This window comes from Diadema antillarum, unplaced genomic scaffold (assembly GCF_040938485.1).
Source record: "Diadema antillarum isolate AM-2024a unplaced genomic scaffold, OU_Dant_1.0 seq00000059_RagTag, whole genome shotgun sequence".
NCBI classification, from domain to species: domain Eukaryota; kingdom Metazoa; phylum Echinodermata; class Echinoidea; order Diadematoida; family Diadematidae; genus Diadema; species Diadema antillarum.
In genome coordinates, this window is record NW_027271164.1 from 978936 (window position 1) to 1004187 (window position 25252).

The 25252-nt window shown below is 39.5% G+C and overlaps 1 protein-coding gene across 1 annotated transcript in view; it reads left to right on the plus strand.

The window, feature by feature from the left end:
- LOC139725786 (protein zwilch homolog) overlaps positions 1-25252 on the plus strand; it is a 79535-nt gene that overhangs the window by 489 nt on the left and 53794 nt on the right. The window contains exons 2-12 of the mRNA XM_071636867.1: positions 1522-1669; positions 2824-2963; positions 3625-3827; positions 4241-4317; positions 5054-5215; positions 15127-15198; positions 16440-16559; positions 17235-17426; positions 17874-18027; positions 18605-18776; positions 19374-19469. Coding sequence (XP_071492968.1) covers positions 1522-1669; positions 2824-2963; positions 3625-3827; positions 4241-4317; positions 5054-5215; positions 15127-15198; positions 16440-16559; positions 17235-17426; positions 17874-18027; positions 18605-18776; positions 19374-19469 — 1536 coding nt within the window. The remainder of the gene's footprint in view (positions 1-1521; positions 1670-2823; positions 2964-3624; positions 3828-4240; positions 4318-5053; positions 5216-15126; positions 15199-16439; positions 16560-17234; positions 17427-17873; positions 18028-18604; positions 18777-19373; positions 19470-25252) is intronic.

A 25252-nucleotide genomic window follows, 5' to 3' on the forward strand; every position in this document is an offset into this window, starting at 1 on the left:
TGTGGGACCGGATGCGTATTGTAAGTGCGTCTGTAATGAAAATGATGCACCCAGGTCCCCAGGAATAAAACCAACCCTGACATCGGCACCCTGCATATCATGGCTGTGTGTTTGTAAGGTTTTTCACGCGCGAACGTAAAGTGTCCGGAAACATAACCCCCCATCATACAGAACTGAAGAAGATCTAAACAAAACTACAGTACTAGCTAGCAGAATGTCCCTAGTATGACCAAGCGTTGTGGGACCGGACACAGTGGCGGATCCAGGGAGGACCGCAACTGGCGCACGCCCCCCTTTATTTTTTGTTGAAACAAAAGAAATAAAAAGAAAAAAATGGGGGAGGGGTGCGTGCGCCCCCCTTAAACGCACCCCCTCTTTACGGAATTCCTGGATCCGCCCCTGGGACAGGTTGTGCTTGTGGGACTGGACGCGAATTGTAAGTTCGTCTGTAATGAAAATGACGCACCCAGGTCCCCAGGAATAAAACCAACCCTGACATTGGCACCCTGCGTATCATGGCTGTGTGTTTGTAAGGGTTTTCACACGCGAACTTAAAGGAGACCTCCGGATGATTTTCAGATTTTTACATTTGAACAACTATAAATTGTAATATACTGAGGACAGAGTTTCAGAATTTGTGATAAATGGGATGAAGAATGAGAATATTTTCAAAATCTAGAACAAATTGCAGTGAACAAGGATGATGACATGGTAGAGTCACCATCTGGCATAAGAATGTATGAGTTGGGGCTCAAGGAAGCACAACAAAAGAAGAAGGCATGCATACTTGTAGAATTATACTCAGGTGATCTCACAAGCAAGTGGTATTGCAATGGAATTACACTGAGATCTATATTTCTGAAATATTGTGAACCTCCTATGTCATCATCCTTGTTCAGTGTAATTTGTTTAAGGATTTTCGAAGTATTGTTTCTCTGCTCAAGAACCACAATAAATTCCACTATTTAAATCTATACATGGAGTTGTCGATTTATGTACTACATACTACATGATGTGAAATTATGAAAATCATCTGGAGTATCCCTTTAAGTGTCCGGAAACACAACCCCCCATCATACATTGATAATTAGACAACTCTACCATTACTGCCCTCACTAGAATTATATTGCCTTTTTGTGTTTAATTTGGACAATAAATTTACAATACTATTTCAGGCAATAAATGTTGTAACCTCCTCAAGACCAATCCATATTACTGGTAATTTGATTATCTACCCGAATGTAAGTTTGTAACAGTCTGAAACAGATGTCTACCGGTACGAGGTGAAGCAGAGTATGTTTCAGACGTATTAAGAAGCTTATTTGCATCAGATTTAACACAAAGAAGTGAGCCAACTCAAAATGCAAGGAAGCCACTAATGCACTATTTCTTTGTCGCTATAAAAATTCAGTGACAAGTAAATATTATCCCAATTTCACCAGCAACCTATTAATACATCACTCAGCATTTGAAGTATTGTCAGCTGTTCAAGTCTTTGCTCATGTTATATTTCTATCTCAGATTCAAGGAAAGGGTTGACACTGATGTCCAGGAATTTGGCAACTACAAACTGACACCTACTTGTGTGTGTGATACGAGAATAGCTGAACTCTTGCCACCGGCAGAGCAAAAGAAGCGCATCATATTGGTCCAAAACAGTGAAAGACAGGTACAAATTGGGTATTTTCCTGTTTTGTATCAATTTTGCCCAGTGTGTACCATTTATTATAAACTACAAATGTACCATACATGCAATGTACATTGTATGTCATTTGCTGTGCATACATTTGTACTGATGCAGAGTGTACATGGCGTACATCATCTAGATCATGCATTTTATATGGTATGCCCATCATGAAATGTAGTTTTTTTTTTCCCTAGACTATCATTCTCATGGGTATGAGAGTTTTATGGATCTTTTTGTTTTAAATTATGGCAAGTGTACTGACATATCTAGAGACTCATTTGCATACGAATGTCAGGATTCATATTGTATAATTCTTTGAACAAGTGTACTTTTGTGGGCATTGTATTACTGGTATGTGTCATGAGGCAAGTATCTTTTGACACTCCCGTCCATCAATACAAATTTGCAAGTATAAAATGTGGGGAAAGGGTTGGGGCGTGGGAGAGAGTGGTTTGGAAGACAATGTTGCTGTTGGTTGAATTCATAATCAAGACCGAAAGGGATGGAATGAGAATTAGATATTACGTGCCCATTTCTATTGGAAAAGTTTGTGATTTCCTACCCGGGAGATGATATACTGTATATATTTTCAAGTTATTGATATCTCAAATATCGGCTGACTCCCAAAGTCTTAAATATAACACAATGCAATATGCCAAGTATAAATACAGTATACTGATCACTATCACTTCAAGCAATCCACAATCCAAAGGAAAGTGTTTGAAAGTGAAATGGTAGGCATCAACTGATGTTTTTGGTCGAAAGAGAGTCTATCCAGCTTTGTGCGGTATGTAAACAACCAAAATTATTACAGATAATATTCCTCTTTTTACCTTTTTACCCTTATTTGCCAGCTGTGAGCTAGAAAAACACAAAACTGAAGGAAAATAGGCTCTCTTTTTTTAAGGTAAATATCAATTAACTTATGAAATCTAAACAAACCTTGAAGCAAACAGAAAGAAGTAATGCTTCTGAATGCCTTGAGAAACTAATGCTAAATTATTCAACTTGACCATGAGTAAAAGACATGCCCAAAGCACATTGACCCAAGTTTCAGTATGTACTAGCCTCCAAAGGTAGCAATGTACATAATGTACACATCATGTCTTCCCGCTGTGCTTCTCATGCATTTTAAGGTTGACGAATGTGATTCATCATACCACAATGGGGACACATCAAGGGATTCAGAGCTAGACATCACTCCAGAGAGAGAAGACACCAGTGGATTTGAGAGTCAGCTCCAGGACACAAGTCTGCTTGCTGTTGAGGATGCAAGGTATTTCACATCATACATTATGAATACAAAGTGTTATGCAGTATCGTATCAGATGTGCGGAAATGTTTGCTCTTGCGATTACATAGCCATTAGTGCCATGTGACATGGTTCACATTTTTCTTTTTATTAGATCAACATGCCATTATCATATTTGATATTATGTATTTTTTAGAATCCGATGATGATCTGAAGTGGAAGTGAATGAAATGAAATGAAGTGACCAAAGAAATAGTCTTGCAGAGGCAATTTTGTTGCTGGCATTTGCATCTACATGGTTTTATGTATTTGAGAGGCCCTTTATGGTCATTATCAAAAGTAAATACTATCCATCTCAAACACACTTCCAAAATTTCTTGTCCTCTGTGTAGAGTGTAGCATTTACAAGACAATTTGAGAGGAAAAAAAATCACATGAACTGTTGCTGTTTAACTGATAGTTATATGTAAAAGGTTCTCTTATCTTTGGTTCCCAGAATTCTCATATACTAGATGGCATGTTATCTTGCTTGAAAATTGATCAGCTTTATTGATGGTTATGAAATCAGTGTTGACTTTTATGCTGGATCAGTCATTATGGAATGCCTTTCATTCAGTGTGCTCTGTTGTGCAGATTCTGGTGCAAATTTGTCATATCATTTCCTGGTCTCCCACCTTGTCCACAGAGACATCCTGTCCATGTACTCCCTGATCCACAGTCCAAGCATGCGTGAGAACAATGGGGGAGTCCAGAGGACGCCCCTGTTGCCAATTTGGATCCAGTGCGACAGTCGGGATCCAGAGAGGACTGCGCTGCTTGGTTGTGAGGTCGTCCAGGGGTCAAGCCAAGATGAGTGCCAGCTGGTTGTGACGACGGTGACCAGTGAAGGTGTGGATCCAAAAGCGTGATTCAAACACTCTCCTCAGTCATTCAGAGTTCTGGTTTAACGTTGCTAGAGTAAAGTCATGTGCAATTTGAAAGATGATTTGCAAACTTGCTTGTAGAAGACTGACATCTAGTATAAATCCTCTGATGTGTGCATGCTGAAACATGTAATATACATTATAAGGAAACTTTTAATATCATTTTGGTTCATAAAAAAAAGTAGCCATTGAAGATGGCAAGTTCAAATAAATGCTGATAGTTGCCAATTTACAACAACAGAAGAAAAAAGAGGAGACTGGCTTTTGTACTTATACTTGTGCTTTTAATATGGCAAGATTGTTTTTTGATCCTGACAACCCAGAATTGTAATCATGACAACCCAGTATAGACTCATTTGTTTGTTTGATGGAAAACAGGTCCCATTCAGAGCAAGTCAGATATTCCAAGTCTCCAGGAAATTCTCCTTCGTGGACATGGTGATACCTCATCAAAGGTACAGTACATTGTCATTCTGGATTCACCCTTCACATCATGCACAGACCAGTGACAGAAGCCATATCCAGAGAGAGAATAGTGTGATTAACTTTTGTTATGCCCCGCATTTGAAGATGCTGGAGGGGTGATGTGACAACTCGTCAGGTTTGATAAACAAAGTATCAGACAGACTGTGTATCTGAGGTCCCTCTAGAGATTTTCACCTTTAATGGGAGAATTAGATTGCTTATAGAGACATAGGGTAACATTTTGTCAGTTTAGAAACAGAAGGACATTAGTGCAAAGCCGCACAATGTCCAACTCGACCTCAATAGTGTTCAATCAAACAAATAGAATGGAAGAAGTTACATTGAAAATGGACGTGAAATATAAAAAGAAGTTATGGGACTTTTGCATGTTCTCATGGAGCAATCATATTAGTCATTACCACATTATGCATATTCAATGAGGTGTTGTCAAAACCTTATTAGGCTCCAATTGACCTGAACACGTATCCGTTATCATCACTGAATTGCACATTATTTACATCCTTCTTGTTCATAATCGATGCTCTGTCTTCTAGTTTTGAAATAAAAGATACAGATGAACCTCCTTTGCAATCTACGTCATAAACATGGTTTAATAGAGTGATACCGATTATAGAGGAATCATTTGTGATCTGTGTGTGGAGGAGCTTTGCAAAGATGATGGCAATGGCTTTAGTGACGTAGATATGGTACGCTTTTCACTCACAGAACATGATAACCCAAGCTTTTGCCCAGTATGAAGTCATCAGTCCATTGTGTGCAGACACCTCCCTGAGTGAGACTCATGCATCATCCTTTGTCGCGGTTGAATGCACCTGGAGTAACGTCAAGAAGACTATGCAGAGTCCCATAGATGCCTCGTGTAAAGTGGTGAGTATTAAGTGATCTATCCAATGCTGCACACTGGCACCAGTCCAACAGTCCCCAACCAGTAAAAATCACTGTTGGACCATTAACTCTTTCAGGAACGGACCAGTAAAAAATTGAAAAAAAAATGGGTACCTATTGGTCTGACAGACAGATCAGATCAATAGAAAAAAAAAGGGGGGGTAGTATACAGCTCTGATTTATCCATGTGTTACATATGTCACCGACGGGACAAATAGGCGTCCACTCGGTATTTAAGTAAATACAAAAGAAATATAAATATCAAAGTGGGAGAGCAATTTTCTAAATCTGTTGTTCAAATAAGAAGACTGGGGGAGAAAGAACGACGCATTATTAGCAATTCTTTTAAATTGAATAATGAATTTATTTATTCATTTATTTTTTAGATCTGAATAACAATTACAAAACAATACATTTTTTTGGAATACAAGAATACAAAGAATGAAATTAAAATTTAAACCTAAAACAACGCAACACTGTGTTCAAGGTGAAGAGCTAAACCATAAGAGCTACACCATCTTCATCGTGATCCACTCAGGCTGTGCACACCAGAAGAAAGAAAATGATTCAACAATAGTTTAGCGAATATCTCATCACATTAAAAGAGACAGATCCACGTGATAATAACAACGAAAATAACAACTATTCTGTTAATAATAATGGCAGCAATTGTAATAAGAAGAATACACGATAAGATAATCATGATAATGAGAGAGGAAATAAGAAGATGAAGTAAAAAAAGAGAAGAAGAAGTAGAAGAAGACGTAGAAGGAAAAGAGGGAGAAGAAGATAGCGATGAAGTAAAATAATACTTTCCCTTATTTTAACAAAGGAAATCAATAATAATATGGATGACATTAATTGTTACAATGAAACACATTATGGCACAACTGGTATTACTTCTACGAATACATTCATACAAAAATCATTATTGACCTGCATGAAACACATTTTCATTTGAACTCTAGAAACCAAGCTTTAAATATTATCTTCACTATTCAAAACCTAACGTAATAGTGTGTCGATAATAAGGTACATCTAACAAGAAATGAGGAAATACACCAATGAAAGCAAAGACCTGCAAAACCTCTCACATCAGGTGGCAAATTATTGGCGACCTATCCAAAACAAGGGTACAAATATTCATAAAAACATATTGGATATAAGCCTCGCCAACGTAGTATTGTATTAAAAATATTTACAATTTACAAAGGTTATAATTACCGTTAAAACAGGAGACAGACAACAAAGTCCTGACAAACTCCGTGATGGAGAGAGTATGCCTCAGCCACCTGCAAAACATATCCATTTCATCATTACTCACTGTCAAGTAGATGACATGTAAATAATGCAATGTAAACAGAAGGAATTTCATTACACAGCATATGCTAATTAGATCATTGTTAACATAATAATAACAGTATTGTTGACGTCATAATGGCCACTATTTCGTCATATTCCCATCCAGGGTAGCAAGCAGGGGTACGCGCGTGCACCTACAAGGATGCGCGGATCAAGAAAGCGCTACCCCGCGCGTGCCCCAAAAGTAATCCACATAGCGCATTTGAACACCGGCACACCGCACACGAAAATGGCAAAATCCACAAATTTCTTATTCTTTATGTTAGATAAATCTATATTTACAACAATTCAATCCTTCGCATTGACAATGCAACATCAAATAAATCATATCATCAGAGAGGCAGGAAAGATTTGAACAAGATGCACTTACTCAAAGAATGTCAACGAAATTCTTTATCTTAAATTAAATGACACACATTTAGCCTTGTAAATGAATTCATTACGGCTAGAATTCGACAAAATGTAATCTATCAATATTCAATGACTCTCCTTTACTTCAGCATCCGAGTGCCTAATAAATTTCAATAAAATTACTTCAAATAACTCTGTAAATAATCAATATTTGCATACATTGTCACACAATGAATAAAATGATATTTCTTGTCAAACTTACCGATATTAACTGGTGTTAAATGTGGATAAATTATCCACAAAACAAGTGAGAGTGCGGGGTGTCCGGTAACGTTGGACTCGGATCAGCTCAGTGGATCAAAGCGTTCTTTTGTTATGATTTCTTCTATGACAACAAACAATTGCGCATGCGCATTAACAAAAATACACAGAAATAAGCAATAGTAAAGGGGGCATACGTGTTGAAATATTTTGTATCATAACACTCACCCGCGCTTTAAAATTATTGTTGTCCTCAACAATAAGTAAAATTAGACCAATATGAATTAGATGAACAAAGTTATTACATTAATGTGACAAACATACTAGCCTGCATTAGACACTGAGGTGGAGTGCTCGCTTCCATAGCGTTGTGGTTTCCTCCTCGTTCTTGTTGAGCCTCGACATTTTTCTAAAGTCTGCGCCGCTTCCTCGACCACAAGTTCCTCTTCCTCGTCATCACTTGAGAACGTGCAGGCAGTAAGTAGATTTCGATGGACCGTTTTGCAATTGCCTTCGTCGTTACGTATGACATAAACGTCCTGTTGTGGCATTCTACTTTCTACAGTCCATGGAGTTGCCAGCCACCTGTCTGCGAGTTTCTGCCTACCAATAATGGCTTTATTGGCTAATAAAACTCTGTCGCCTTTGCAAAACGGTGCTTCTCTCGCTGCAGTGTCGTAGATCCCTTTCATTTTCTTGCGGGCAGTGTCCGCTTGTTTCTCGGCAGTGCGATAAGCTTCCCGTAGCGTGTTGTGTAGATCGCCAACATAGGCTGATACTTCCTGGGGCTCGTCTTCATCAACATCGTCGTTTCCAGCCATGAGATCGAGAGGAATGCGAGGCTCACGCCCAAACATCAGGAAGAATGGCGAGTAACCGGTACATGAATGCCTTGTGGAATTGTAGGCATGTGTCATTGACTCCACATATTCTTTCCAGTTAGGCTTCTGTGAAGGTTCTAGTGTTCCAAGCATGTTTAGGAGAGTTCCGTTGAACCTCTCAGTCATTCCATTCCCCTGGGGATGATATGGAGTGGTTCTGCTCTTCTCCATGCCAAGGACTTCGCAAAGTTCCTTAATTACAGCTGCCTCGAAACACCTGCCCTGGTCGCTGTGAATGCGTTCTGGTATGCCATAATGTACAATGTATCTACTCCAAAGTGTCTTTGCAACAGTTGATGCCGTCTGATCCCTGGTGGGGAAGGCTTGTGCGTGTCGGGTGAAGTGATCAGTTATCACCAAGATGTTTTCTAGTCCACCTCTTGACGACTCCACGCTTAGGAAATCAAGGCAAACCAGTTCAAGTGTTCTCGTACTCTTGATCGGCATCAGTGGGGCTCTCGATTTGCATTCCTTAGTCTTCCTGACAGTGCATCGTCGACATCGTGAGATATATTGTTGGACAACAGATTTCATACCCGGATAGAAGAATCTGTCTTGCATGAGAGCCAGTGTCCGCTCAACACCAAGGTGGCCCATATCTCGGTGTGCTCTATGCAGTGTCTTCTTCCTCATGCCCTTCGGCAGAACCAACAGCTTGCGGTCATCTGGCCTGACATACCATAGTACTCCCTCTTCACAAATCTCTAGACGATTCCAATGACGAACCAGCATCCTCACAGGGACCTTTTCCTCCTTCAGTTCCCGTGATTTGGGTTTGTTGCGCGTCTGAAGCAACTCAATGACGCGCTGTATAGTCGTATCTTGTCTTTGACATTGGGCGATTTCACAGAGGGACAAGCCTGGAACCACCGTTGAAGCCTCTTCCTCTGCATCACGCACTTCCATGGCATTGACTTGAACAACTTTTACTGGCGACGGGTCCTCTTCTGTGTGAGTGGTTCCTGAACAAGAGAGATCCAGCGTCCTTCTAACATCCTCTGACGAGAGTCTTGAAAGACTGTCAGCATTATCATTCGACTTTCCTGGTCGGTACTTGATATCGAGGTTACATTGAGCCAGATCATTCACCCAGCGTTGACCGTGCGCATCGAGGTGTGCCTTTCCGAGCACATACGTTAGAGGATTATTGTCTGTCACTGCAGTCACCTTCCTACCAAGAACGTAGTCTCGAAACTTCACGGTTGCCGCCCAATGTAGCGCTTTGAATTCCAGCTTGTGTGCTGGATACCTTGCCTCTCCGGGTGATAAGCTTCTGCTGGCGTAAGCAATCACTCGCTCCTTCCCGTCCTGTTCCTGCGCTAAGACTGCTCCTAGACCAGATATGGATGCATCAGTCTGTAGAATAAGAGGCAGTTCAAAGTCAGGGTATGCAAGAATTGGAGCCGATATCAAAGTCTCCTTCAGACATTGAAACGCTTCTTGACATTGCGGGGTCCAGACATCTGCTACGGCTGATCGTTTGCCTGGTTTCACCTTGCTTCCAACCAGAGTGAACAATGGATTAGCCTTCTTTGCATAATCTCGAATGAAGCGTCTATAGTATCCTGTAAAGCCGAGGAAACTTCTGACTTCCTTCTTCGTCTTGGGAATAGGCCAGTCTTTCACGGCTGCGATCTTTTCCGGGTCGGTAGCTACACCTTCCTCTGAAACGACATGCCCGAGGTACTTCACTTCTTTCCTTAGAAAGTGGCATTTACTTGGTTTCAGTTTTAGGCCATGCTGCCGCAACCGGGTGAAGACGTGCTCCAGTCTTTTCAAATGTTCCTCCAGAGTAGAACTAAAGATGATTACATCATCTAGGTATATCAATAACTCGCTGAGATGCATGTCACCGAATACCGTATTCATCAAACGCTGAAAAGTCGCTGGGGCGTTCATCAGTCCAAAAGGCATTCTTGTGTATTCATACAGTCCCATTGGAGTAGTAAAGGCCGTCTTCTGCCGGTCCTTTTGTGCAACTTGGACTTGGAGATATCCTGACATCAGATCAAGGCTTGTGAAGTATTTAGCTTTGTGCAGCGCATCCAGGGATTCATCGATTCTGGGGAGGGGAAAGGCATCGCGAACTGTACGGGTATTCAACTTCCTGTAATCCACACAGAGCCGAATTCTACCGTCTTTCTTCCTGACAATAACGATCGGCGATGCAAAGGGACTTTTACTAGGTTTAATGATCCCGGCTGCTTGAAGCTCCTTCAAATGGTCCTTCACTTCACTGAAGTCAGATGGAGAAATTCGTCTGTAAGGCATACGAAAGGGGATCGGGTCAATAAGAGGGATGTCATGGACTATTGTGTCAGTACATCCAAAGTCTTCCGGGCCCTTGGAAAAGACATCTTCGTTTCTCTGCAACAGTTCCTCCAGTGCCTTCATTTCGGGAGGCGTCAGCTCACCAGACGGTAGGTTCAAATCAGGAATCTGTGTCTTGACTTCTTGACTGAAAATATTCACCAATATCTCTTGAGGGGAGGCATAGTCTTCCAACTCAATTTCTTTGCCATCAGCTTCATTTTGGATCTCCGGCATTTGAGTTACAATTTCTAACTTCCCAAGTGGTGTATTTCTGTTCAAAGTCATTGTGTTTGCAGACATGTTAGACACTGTTACCGTCACCTTCTCGTTTTCGACAGGAGAGAATGTAGCATCTACTTTGATACCGTGCGAATCATAGCCCTCGACCAGAGCCATAAAACTGCGCCCACGTGTGCACTCTGGAGTACTGGCCCTGATTTCCATGCGCTGTCCTGGATTTATTGTTAGCGGTTTCTTTCCCTCAAACCGTATATCTCCAACGTATCCAGTCTCGTCAGCAAGAGCAAGGCCATCACAGTTCAATACCTGGAACGCCAAGAAGTAGGGAGTCGACATCTCCTTTACTTTTCCCATGAAGTCCTTTCCGTACATCGTGTGAATTCTGTCACGGGATGCACGTAGAGCATTGGTGCCTAACAAGCAAGATACTTGTCCATCCTGTCCAATTCCTGGGACTACCAAAGCCGGCACTGATTTCACTTCAGTCCCGAGCATTTGAATGTCTAAAAGGATGATACCGTCATGAGGAATGTCTTGACCTCCGGCTCCTTCTATTCTTACAGGACTTAACTGGATTTCTTGCTTCTGGAGGTGGGGGTTGCTTAAGACAAAGTCTTTTGTGATCGTCGTTACCTGAGAACCAGTGTCTAAGATAGCCATACACGGTTGACCACAAATTATCACCGTAGTGCTGTTCACTGGTCCTATTAACGATTCACCATGGCCATGCTTCACCTCTCCTCCTTTAGGGCTGCGTTGCTCATATACTCCTACACCCACAGATCGCCCTTCATCTGCGGGTCGTCCTAGTTTGACTGCGTACGAAGGGTTGGGCAGGAGCTGGCGATGTGCCCAGGTTGTCTGCATCGGTAACAGATCAACAGTTGTCGGCGGGTCTGTCTTTCTCCTTTGTTAACCTGTTCCTTTTCTTGAAGCCGCTGTTCAAGACTCTCGATGTGACGGTGCTGTTTCTCTATCGTTTGATGGAACAGGTCCATCTGTCTCTCCTGAGTAACGGCCAGCTCGTTCACCATCTTCACAACTGTATCCAGATCTTGGGTGTTTCCCTCTTTCCCTTCCTTCGGCCTGGTCTGCTGTCTGTACACTTGGGCTGAGGCAAGTTTCTCTTCCGCACCGATGACCCGTAATTCTTTCCGAAGCTCCCGGAATGACATGTCTCTTGGCCTCATTGGTGCCAGACGGGCTCTCACCTTCTGATCGCGTAAGCCGTACATGAACTGTGTGGTCAGCATAGCGTCACGGACCGACTCTCCACAGAGGGCTGCCTGGTCACCACGATCTCGTGCAGTCCTTAGTTTAGCCTCTAAAGCCACTGCATACTCCGACGGCGTCTCATTGGCTTGTTGCGTGCGTGAGTAGAAGTTTGCCATGGGTGATGATGTGACATCACTATCCCCATACTCATCGAGCAGTTCTCTGAATGCCCTCTCGGCCGACAGTTCTGCTCCCTGAAGCTCTAGATTCAGGACCAGGTCACGAGCCCTACCACCTGTGTGTCTGACGACTTCGTTAAAACTCGCGCGGGAAGAAATGTTTCCTCTAGAATCAAGGAGGTAACGCATGTCACGCACCCAGTCATCAACACTCATACCCCCTTTACCTGTGAACACATTAACACTTTTCAACTGCTGTGATACAAGGAGCGTCGGGGTAGAGCTGGAGTAGCGTCCATGATGAACTTCTGGGGCAGGCATCGGGTCGAATCCGGCCAGCTGTAGGGGTGATAGACTTGCTGTCGTCATGCTGGGTGTACGTTGAGAAACGGGGGTGTCACATGGTGATCCATTCGGCGTGATGGGAGACAGATGCGGTGGTCCTGGTGTATCCATCGTGGTCAGGTAGTCCTCGGTCCACAGTCCACAGTGTTGCGTTGGTTTTGTTTAAATCTTTATGAATTTAGTTATAATATCGCTAAAACACAAATTGCGGTGATCGTTCTTTCATTCAATCTTCCCGGGTTTCGGCACCAAAAATTATGTCACCGACGGGACAAATAGGCGTCCACTCGGTATTTAAGTAAATACAAAAGAAATATAAATATCAAAGTGGGAGAGCAATTTTCTAAATCTGTTGTTCAAATAAGAAGACTGGGGGAGAAAGAACGACGCATTATTAGCAATTCTTTTAAATTGAATAATGAATTTATTTATTCATTTATTTTTTAGATCTGAATAACAATTACAAAACAATACATTTTTTTGGAATACAAGAATACAAAGAATGAAATTAAAATTTAAACCTAAAACAACGCAACACTGTGTTCAAGGTGAAGAGCTAAACCATAAGAGCTACACCATCTTCATCGTGATCCACTCAGGCTGTGCACACCAGAAGAAAGAAAATGATTCAACAATAGTTTAGCGAATATCTCATCACATTAAAAGAGACAGATCCACGTGATAATAACAACGAAAATAACAACTATTCTGTTAATAATAATGGCAGCAATTGTAATAAGAAGAATACACGATAAGATAATCATGATAATGAGAGAGGAAATAAGAAGATGAAGTAAAAAAAGAGAAGAAGAAGTAGAAGAAGACGTAGAAGGAAAAGAGGGAGAAGAAGATAGCGATGAAGTAAAATAATACTTTCCCTTATTTTAACAAAGGAAATCAATAATAATATGGATGACATTAATTATTACAATGAAACACATTATGGCACAACTGGTATTACTTCTACGAATACATTCATACAAAAATCATTATTGACCTGCATGAAACACATTTTCATTTGAACTCTAGAAACCAAGCTTTAAATATTATCTTCACTATTCAAAACCTAACGTAATAGTGTGTCGATAATAAGGTACATCTAACAAGAAATGAGGAAATACACCAATGAAAGCAAAGACCTGCAAAACCTCTCACATCAGGTGGCAAATTATTGGCGACCTATCCAAAACAAGGGTACAAATATTCATAAAAACATATTGGATATAAGCCTCGCCAACGTAGTATTGTATTAAAAATATTTACAATTTACAAAGGTTATAATTACCGTTAAAACAGGAGACAGACAACAAAGTCCTGACAAACTCCGTGATGGAGAGAGTATGCCTCAGCCACCTGCAAAACATATCCATTTCATCATTACTCACTGTCAAGTAGATGACATGTAAATAATGCAATGTAAACAGAAGGAATTTCATTACACAGCATATGCTAATTAGATCATTGTTAACATAATAATAACAGTATTGTTGACGTCATAATGGCCACTATTTCGTCATATTCCCATCCAGGGTAGCAAGCAGGGGTACGCGCGTGCACCTACAAGGATGCGCGGATCAAGAAAGCGCTACCCCGCGCGTGCCCCAAAAGTAATCCACATAGCGCATTTGAACACCGGCACACCGCACACGAAAATGGCAAAATCCACAAATTTCTTATTCTTTATGTTAGATAAATCTATATTTACAACAATTCAATCCTTCGCATTGACAATGCAACATCAAATAAATCATATCATCAGAGAGGCAGGAAAGATTTGAACAAGATGCACTTACTCAAAGAATGTCAACGAAATTCTTTATCTTAAATTAAATGACACACATTTAGCCTTGTAAATGAATTCATTACGGCTAGAATTCGACAAAATGTAATCTATCAATATTCAATGACTCTCCTTTACTTCAGCATCCGAGTGCCTAATAAATTTCAATAAAATTACTTCAAATAACTCTGTAAATAATCAATATTTGCATACATTGTCACACAATGAATAAAATGATATTTCTTGTCAAACTTACCGATATTAACTGGTGTTAAATGTGGATAAATTATCCACAAAACAAGTGAGAGTGCGGGGTGTCCGGTAACGTTGGACTCGGATCAGCTCAGTGGATCAAAGCGTTCTTTTGTTATGATTTCTTCTATGACAACAAACAATTGCGCATGCGCATTAACAAAAATACACAGAAATAAGCAATAGTAAAGGGGGCATATGTGTTGAAATATTTTGTATCATAACACATATAAGTTAACTTTCTTGGTATACTTACATATATAAATGTTTATTATGTAAGTTATCATATTTATTACATAATCTGTAGAAACAATGCATGAAGCACAGACTAAACTTAGTGCCAATGCCAGTAATCCCTTTAAAAGCATTAGCATTCAGCCTGTTAACAGTTGCTATTCTTTCCGTCAAAAGCTCACAATAGATTTAAATAGTGACAATTTACTCTTTCTCATTTGTAAGTCCTGTGAAGGAATATTGTTGAGTAGAATACCTATAGTAAGTTATTCAAGTAGGTTGTTTGGAAGTGAAAGGAAATCCACATTACATTCACTTCATGTATCATGCAAACACCAACACTCATGATTACCACTGCAGTTTACTTTCAGGAAAAAAGAAATCAAACATATGCTCACTGGCATGTGTTCCATGCAAGACTGTATACATGTCTGTGCTACTGACACATCAAGTTTTGCCACATTCTGTCACTTTCTTCAGCTTATTCGTGCAGTACCAGGTGATATAACAAGCACTCCACTGGCTGTCCACCAAGAGTTATGTATGCTTGTGGTAAGTTTTTTGTTGTACATTTACTTTCACACACATGTAACCAGATAAAGATTTCTGATATATTAACCAATTCTAAGAATTGTATTTACACAACATGTCATAAGGATAGCAGTTACTTTTTATATTGCTTATATGATTGTATCTGTTCTGAATACTGAATATGACAGCGTATGTTATCACAAACTTACCATTCAATATTCATTTGGGATATGAGCAGTATTGAAGACAGATGATATGGTTTAAACAATGAAATGAATTAAATGTGTACAGTTTCTAGTTCTTAACCTGTTTAGGACGAGTCCTGAGTACGCGAGGGCAGGTGTCTGTGGGAAATGCATGTTGTAGCAAAATAGTCCGTCCTCAACGTGTTAATAGTATGGACGAGATGTTGAAAGATGTGAAATTTCATAAAACCTCTATATTGCACCTGTAGTTTGTTGCTTATATTTTCCATCTGTGCAAGACAAGACAGCTGTTCAACCCATATTCAGCTACACTATCATAGTGCTGCTTGTCTTTAATTTTGACCAGTTGTATGAATTGCGTGAATCTGTCTCTTTTTACGAAATGGTAAAGGATCTACAGTCAAACCTGCCTTAGCGGCCACCTGTCTATAGCGGCCACCTGTCTATAGCGGCCACCTGTCTATAGCGGCCACCTGTCTATAGCAGCCACCTGTCTATAGCGGCCAATGAAAAATCCCCCTGAGAGGAAAGCCCTATTAAAGACCCTTTGTATAGCAGCCACCTGTCTAACGCGGCCAGCGGCCACAAATTTTGTTTCCCGCGGTAGATTTTAACCTGTCTATAGCGGCCACAAAGCCGGTAATTCAGCATGTTTTTCTGATTTGTGGCCGTGCCAGACATTCATGGGCAAAGTTCAGTGATCGCCACCGCTGCATTCATCACTTATTCAGTCATAATAATGCACTAGTGTTAAGCTTTCTTCACGACTGTACACATGCTACTATATGCAACAATTTTATAAACACCGGCATTGTTCAATGCATGAAATACACGTGTGTATACTTACGCATGTACACTATGTACATTAAATACTTATCGATGTATCCAACGATGATACATGTATATGTGCATGTATAGGCAATGCACATAAAGTTGGATTACCTGTCTATAGCGGTTTGACTGTATAGTATTTTACCTTCTCTTGTGATCTAACAATTAATTCTCCCACTCTCTGTCCTCTTCATCTCTGTGCTTGCCTGTATGTCTTGATTGTAGATGTTCACAAGGAGTTTAACAACCAGAGAAGTCAGCTGGCTGACCAAGGAGCGAAAGGTCTCCATCGAGGATCTCATCAATGACTTGCTAGCAGACATCAGGGAGGGGCCACAGTACAGGGTAAAAACAACTCGCCATCACCACGCTGTTTTGTTCAGTTCTTTGATGTAATGTGGTGGCATCATGCTAACCAAAAGTTTTAAAATGGCCTAGAATAGGTCTTTTTAGGTGTGTATGCTCTGACCTTATTTTATTTTCATGTGCTGAAAAAGACATTTTTTTGTGGTGGAGATGATTTCCAATAAATCTTTGTACAACAAAATTTGCTGTAATCTGGATAATCCTAAATTTTGTTAGCCAAAAAGATCCATAATGATTTTGGAATAACAAGTCATAAATGGGATAAATACAACTAAATGTTTTTAAAAAAAAATGTTAGAGAAGGTCAGAGAATCTCTCTGCTGCATGAAAGGAAGTCACAAATATTATTTTAAAGTGATAAGATAAGGTGCAAAAATTATAAACATGTGCGCTCTGATATGAAATTTCTTGTTGGCATGATGAATTCACTGAAGTGCAATCAAACATGTTAATCATTGGGAAAAGACAGGAAGAAGTAGAATATTAAAGTAGAAAGCAATGGCATCAGCAGCACAATACATAAAGTTTTAAGTGCACTTTGTATGCATCAAATGCAGTGAGTGACCCACCATCTATGTTATACGAAAACTGCATGGAAAGTTGATTCTTTTATGTGATGGCCATGTCTCTTCTGTCTTGTATGCTTGGTTTTAGAGGAAGCTTGGTGATGAGTCTGATGATGGAGAAAACAAGCTCTGCTGGAGGTCAGCCTTCGATAGGAGTGACCTGGACTTCACTGAGAAGATCTGGATCATCCTGCGGGACAATGCCACCTGTTATGACGACATCAAGACTGCCTTTGCCCTCGTCATCAGTGAGCTGAACAAGGGACTGATACAACCCATGGTAGGACAGGAATGGGGAAGACCCTTCCATCAGTCTCAGCATTCTGGGCCAAAATCATTCTTTTTTTCTCCTTTTTTTTAGAATTGTCCACTTGTGTTTTCTAAAAACTTGGTACGATTTTGAAGAGTGACCTCTTTAGGTGAGGGGTGTATGAAAGTATGTGTTGACAGTAATATCTCCCTTTTTATGTAGGATGTTTGTGGAATATCTTACAGAGGGATAATCTTGCAGGAGACTGCTTAGACAACTGCCAAACAAAAGCATCAGATTGTGCTCAAGTGTATTCAACTTTGTGCTTCTGTGTTGCTAAAATCACTATCTGCAACTTTGACTGTAGATATCCATCTTCAGGGCAACAAATTCAAGAAAGTATTTTTCTTTTCTGTGAATGAGTGCTAAATCAGATGAGCAGAGAATCAACATAATGATAATGACTTTTATTCACAGATCCATGGCAACAACAAGACGTCTCTGGCGGAACAGATCCGCCTTTTGTACAAGGACCCCTCACATGTCCTGGACCTGCATCAGTTCCCAATGGTCCTCCTGGTGGAGATTGGTATTGACAAGCTCCAGAGAGACTACACACACTTCTTTATCGGTATGCAGACTGTTAAAGTCCATGGCTGTGAAATATTAATCAGTCTAAGGATTACCCCTTTGCATGCCCATGCACTTTGCTGTGACTTACCATGGTATCATGTGGGTATTTAGTTGATTCCCCTGAAACTTGGCCACAATGAATGGTGGAAGAAGCCGCTCAGTGAGAGCCCTGATAACTTCTGGTGTTCTGGAACGGGAATTGTATGGGCTGATTGTCCCTAGTAACTGGCACTTTGCTGTGATGCAAATTTTATGACAAAGCTATGGCTATGTCGCTTTAAATACACAGCAGCATATTGCAATTTATTGATCGGTTTGTGTGTGGTTGTGCATTTAAGCAAAAATGTGCAAAGCTGGCAAGCTGTAGACCGAGTTGTGCTAGTGAATGTAGTGCACAAAGTGTTCATATCTGGACATCTGTGGGAAACAGTGTAATGATGTGCAGTAAATTTGAGAGGTATATATTATTCTCAATCTCTTTCAAAATGAGGCAGATAGTAAATGTCACCACAATTATAGTGTGTCCATTATTGTAATCATAGCTTCAAGATGTTTGTTTGTCCATCATTGTACAGCCCAGAAACTGACCACTCTTCACTCCCTGGAGTGGTACATCACTCCCATTGGCCTCTTGACCCCTGCTGACCTGGTCTCTCGCCTGGAATGTCTGAATTGTGTCCTGGGGCTGACCATTCTGGCCTCCCAATCCCTCGGACTGCCCACCAACAACATTCTCACCCTTATTAGGTCAGTGCGCTTTAATCTATTGTGAGACAAAACTGCACCTATTATTTTTTTTTTCACTCCTTGAACAAATGATATTGAATACAAAGCTGAGTAAACTAACTATATTGCAAGGTATAAGATGATATTGCTCAGATGTTTGATACTGTTTGATTTTATACATGAGCCATATTGAAGGAGGCGTTCATTGTAAAGATTGTGTCACTGGTCAGTGAGTCAATCACAAAGAAATCGGGATGAACATGTGACTGCTTGTCAATGATTACAGCATTCGGTTACCATGCAGTAAATAAAACTTGTCAATATGAGCCTAGATTCGGTAATGTAATATATTCCATAACACATGTGATCTCTCTCTAATACTAGTACTTTAGGAAATGACTGATTACTGATGAAAGCTTGATATGAGCTTTGGACAAGCTAGCATCCCAGCGCACTCTTGTACAACAGTGGAAAAGTGTCATGCCTACAATATATCAATGGTATTTGATGCAGCTATACAAATGCTCATGATGTACTCAGTAAGTCAGAAATCATCTCAATAACTTATAAACATAACATTCTTATTTATTGTTGTCTCCTTATGTTTCTATGCAATAGGAGTGCTTTGGCCCACTACAAAGGTCACCCTCCAGATGACCAACACACGTTTGTGCTACCTGTAGAGCTGACCACTGTCCAGAACCACTACAAAGAGTGAGTTTTGGCCTCACTTTGATTCATAATGAGTTGTTGATGTACATGATGTGAATGCTGAGTGAATGGAGAAAGTGCTTTTCTTTTGTGTGGAAACATCAGAAGTGTGTTTTGGTGTTGCCATGAGAAGGGCATTGGTTTGATTGATGTTTGAATCCTGAATAAAGAATTCATCTTGGTTGAACTTTGATTCCATCAAATTGATGGAGGGTCAGTCACTTGTGCACATTAGATTAGCTTTTAGGGGAGGTTTGGAGCAAAACCAAAGAGCCTGCAAAGCTTTCATTTTGATAGACCAAACCTCCTTCACCCTGTATCAATATTTGCAATATATTTTGTTATCTCTTTTATGATACACTCATATGCCTCGTATCTCTTTTTGTATTTCAAATTTTTTTTGGAACGTAAATGAAATAAGAGCTATGTAAAGGCAAGATATAGATTTGTTGACTAAATCTGTTGTTGTTTCGCACTGAAATCATTTAAATTTGGCATACACAAATAAAAAAAAAAAAAGAAGCTAGAGCTTGACATGTTTACACTACTGGACAGCACTAAGATAAATTGCATGCTTCACATAAACATTTTTTTTTTTTTTTTAAATAATCCACCCTTGGAATATTCATTCAACTTATGTTCATAAAGAGACACAGTTTTCATCAATACAGATGACTTTGTAATCAACTGTGCTTTCTGTATACAACCCTGTATCTGTTCATAATGACATGGTTTTTCGACAAGCCAGCAAATGTTTCTGAATATTTTGCAACATACAACAATACCTATTATGTGATACAATACATGGCATTGAACAGTCAGATATGCAAAATGCAGTCAATTTGTTCTCATGTTTTTATCTAGTTATGGTGGTAATTACTCATCTGCTGCCTTTTGCTCTGAGTCGTTTTCAGTTGTGATTAATTAGTATTTGGTTATCATACCATCCCTTCAATGTAGAATATAAATATTTTATATTTTCAATAGACATTGGCTAACATACATCCCCTGCAATGTATTTCACGTTCTCAATAGAACATGCCTATCTCCCCTATTCCCACCCCCTCCCCTTAGGGCTTTATGCATAAATCATGGCATATGTAGTGGCTGCCCTCAGGTACATGTAGAATACCAATGGTTTAAATCACCATTACATAGTGTTGTAATCCAGGATAGGGTTATTTTTTTTCTTTTTTCAATCATTCTATATTCTCATTTCTGTCTACTTCTTTTCCTTTATTATCTCTTGTCTGTATTCTTGTCTGTCTTCTCCTTTTTTTGCTACTTTTTTGTGTCTTTTTATTTTTGTTTTAGTTTTCTCTTCCACTTTTTTCCTTACTTATTTTCTTATTATCTTCTCACGTTATCTACAGTTCAGTCTTGTGGCAATCTCAAAAAATATCCCATGTGTTTGTAGACAACAATTTTGATCTCATATTCATAATAGTTCACTTACTTTTGTTGCCAAACTTGTGAGTGAAATAGTTTATGAAAAGTGATTTTATAGAACACAGAAAAGAGTGTAGCTATCCCATTGGTTGAATACTTATCTTGTGTGCTGTTGCTGTTTGAATAGCTGTGCAATTTCATTTGAGCAAAAATGGAGATCACATGGCTGACGTCACCAATTTCCTTTCGCTCCCAAATTTCTTTTGACTCCCATGTAAAATTGTGATCGACTCCTCATTTTTGTTCCATGGCGCAGGCGTGATGTCAAAATCAACAAACCTTTTCAATGCACACTGTACTCATCAGTTACAAGTGCACACTCTGTCTCTCATATTGCTGTGAACAAGTCAGTTTCGCATACGACCAACTGCAACTGTGCTACTCTTTTACCTTTCATGAAAAATTGGTTACCATTTTTGTGCAACTCTGTTAAAGAATCTGTGTGGACCACAACTGTTGATGTCCACTGTGTAGTGTGAAACTCGGTAAAAGATAAGGCGCTCTATTCAACTCGGCTTTGCCTCGTTGAATAGAGCCTTGGACCATCGCACTCGTGACAATTCGTTGGGTACCCGCACAAAGGCCGCTATCGGCAAATGTGGTATATACTAAATTATTATCCGTGTTGGGCAATAGCGGCCTTTGTGCGGGAACCTGACGAATTCACTATTTTGTATAATGTTGTATTGAGAATGGATGTCTCTTACGTTAGAAAGAAACTTCCATTCTCAATACAGTATTACATAGTGCATGCCTTTCTCATGAGAAAGACATTGTTGTTGTTGTTGATTTTTCGCACTCGTGACAATTCATCTGATGCCTGCACAAAGGCCGCTATCGGCAAATTTGGTATATATGTTTACTTACTTGTTATCCATGTTGCGTGATAGCGACCTTTGTGCGGGCACCCAAGGAATTCACTATTTTGTATAATACTGTACAAGCTGAAATTTTTGCGGTGGTTTTATTTTCGCGAATTTCGCGAATCGCCTTTGAACCGCGAAAAATAACGCGCGAAATAAAAAAACGTGTGAAAACAATGCAAGGAAATGAAAATCAAGCCATGCCATGTGCAGCAGGATCGCGTTAGAATATAGTGCCGTACAGTACACTACAAGTAGTGTATCCCGTCCTGCGCTGCGCCTAATGTTAGCTAGCCTTCAACTTGTTGACTGTGCACGCACGTCACACAGTACAGCTAGCTATAGCTGTTTAAAGTGCGTTCAGTCTACTCTTGCAGCTGCATTCTCAGTGTTCGCCTGTCGATGTCCGGCATGAATTTCGAAAGTCCTTTTAAAGTATTTCTTTTTGGTGCCGGAGGCATTATGTTTTCGGGTTGTCCATCCGTCCGTCCGTCCGTCCATCCTTCCGTCCGTCCGTCCGTCCGTAATGAATTTTGTGGACAGGGTAACTACCAAAACCTTTCGAGGTATCCTAATGAAACTTGGCATGTATGTGTATTAGGGGGTGGAGTTGTGCCTATCAACTTTTGGGTGCACATGCTCAAGGTCAAAGGTCAAAAGGTCACGGTCAAATGCTTAAGATTTCACTATTTCCCCCATATCTATGCAATGCCTGAAGATATTTTCTTGAAACTTAGTGTATTCATGTATTACCCAATTAAGATTCTCTGGTAAAAGTTTGGGGTCATGAGGTCAAAAGGTCAAAGGTCAAAGGTCAAGTAAAATTTTAAAATTTCACTTTTTTCTCTGTATTTTGGAAATTGTTCAAGGTATCTTCATGGAACATAGTATATATGCATGTACTAACTGGCAGTGGTTATCTAGGGAATTTAGGGTTCATGGGGTCAAAGGTCAGGGGTCAAAGGTCAAGGGCAATACTTCAAAATTTTACTATTTTCCTTATATTTATGCAATGCCAGCAGGATTATTTTTTTTTTAACTTGATGTATGCATGTATAACCCAATACAGATTCTCTGGGATTTTTTTTTTGCCAAGAAGGTCAAAGGTCAAAAGGTCAAAGATCAATTGAAAGTGCTGAACTCACTTCTTTCTCCATCTCTCGGAAGTGGCTCAAGACTATCTTGAAACTTAGTACATATGTATGTTCTGACTGACAGTGATTCTCTTAAAAATCAAAGGCCAGATGAAAATGATAACAATTTACTGTTCAATACAGAAATTGCACTTTTTCTCCATACCTTGAAAATTACTCAGTGCATAAACTTTATGAAAGGGTCAAGGTCAATTTAAAGTTCTTAAATCCCCAAATACATGCTCTCCTATTCATCCAATTAAACATAGGTCAAGGAAGGTAAACATTCAATACATTTGTGACAAACACGTCATTTTAATATTTTGCCAATTTTGTGAAAATGTAATCACACACTGTCCACATGTACTATAGACCTATTAGGAGAATCATGCATTTTGGCGGAGGCATACCAGTCGCCATAGCGACATTTCTAGTTTGATATAATTTTGTTTTACTTTCAAATTGAGAAAGTACTAGTACTTACACATGTATGGTACTCTTAGTTTAGACGACTCTAGTTTCTTCGTGAGAGTTCAAGTAAGTTCAGTTAGACCCTCGCAACTGCGAAATTAACAACACGCGAAAATGTCCTCCAAGTAGCAATTTGCGAAAATATGTGTACGCAAAAATGTCAGCTTGTACAGTATTGTATTGAGAATGGATGTCTCTTACGTTAAAAAGAGACTTCCATTCTCAACACAATATTACATAGTGCATGCCTTTCTCATGAGAAATACATTGTTTTTGTCATTGATTTTCCACATTTGGGAGATTGTGATTTTTGTTGTCGTTGTTGTAATGTATACATTACAATCATTACTTACTTGAAGTTGTCCATTAGCTCAAAGCCCTGTGATATACACGCAGTGCATGATAGTTTTCACAATCACCAAAACTATTCTGGATAGTATACAGTTCTTGCACTGAAATTAAATACTTTTTCACTATTTTTTTTTTTCTTGGGCAATACTTTTTGTTGGATGTGCTGGTGTTTGTCAGATCGACAGAACAGAACAGAACATTTAAAAATCCTTGCTAAGCTTGCGATGCCATTTAAAATCCCATTTTCTGCCCACACAACTCTCTTCATCGAGTACGTCATGCTCTCAGCTATCATTCTATGGTGGTTGAATGCTGCCCTCTATGTCAGTGAAGCAGCTGTTGAAGATTCTTGAGAGTGCCTTGTCAGGCATATATATGAATATTGGACATCATGCAACTACATGATGAACAGCATTGTTTGCCTTTCTTTATGCTTGCTGTATGTAATCATGTTTATTGTAACAAAGCAGATGATTTGTTTTCATACCGTGATTGCTCTTCAATGACACATATCTTAGAAGGTGTAGTTAGTGTTCATGATTATGATTTTCATTATGTGTTTTATATAATCATCTATTATAGTCGTTGATGCAATTATCTTTATTTTTGTTGCTGTTTATAATTATCATCATCATCGTTGTCATTGCCATCTTCATCAGTATTATCATCATCGTTATTAGTTTCTGTCACGCATGAGTAAAGTTATCTGTTATACATCATAAACAGTGTACAAAGTACATGTAGAGCTGCTCTGCTATACATCTTGTACATTCTTGACAGGATCTGTCAGAACTATTCATTTTACAAATAAATACTGAGTGTGACAAAATTCTTCCTTCAAAATTCTGTATTATAGGTTGGCAGCAATTCCACAGATAGTTCATTCTCAACATTAGATGATGGAGATTAAAGAGGAAGATTGTTCATAATGATGGGTATCAGTAAAAAAAAAAAAGAATACAATATCCAGTTTTAATAACGAGATATCATTGTGAGATTGGGTGGCAGGTCTAAGGATGACATTTTAATGTAACCTTGCTGTAAATGTAATACCACACATGACCATAGATTGATGAAAGATGAATCATATTCAATAAGCTGATTAAGAACTTCAACATGAGAGATAAGTATTTAGAAATAGAATCAAAGGAGGGTGGAGGAGAATTTACGGACAAATAAAGAATAGAGCATGCAAGGAGTAGCTGCATTACTAAAAGTATGTGAAAGAAAACAAGGAATAGAACATGGTTTGTATGATCATATCATTTGATTTGTTCACTCATTCGACAGCCTGAATGTTAGAGGTCACATACAATATACTTTGCTGAGTGACATTCAGTGCCAAGTCGTGTTGAAAATCACCATTCATCTCTCACAGGCTATCATGAGCAGATTGACATTGAAATGCACTTTGTCATTACTTATTGCAGACAGCTATAACAGGGCAGTCATCTCAGGATTTATTATTCCAAGATTCAATTCTGTCATATATTGGAAATCAGTCCTAACACCTCAAGGA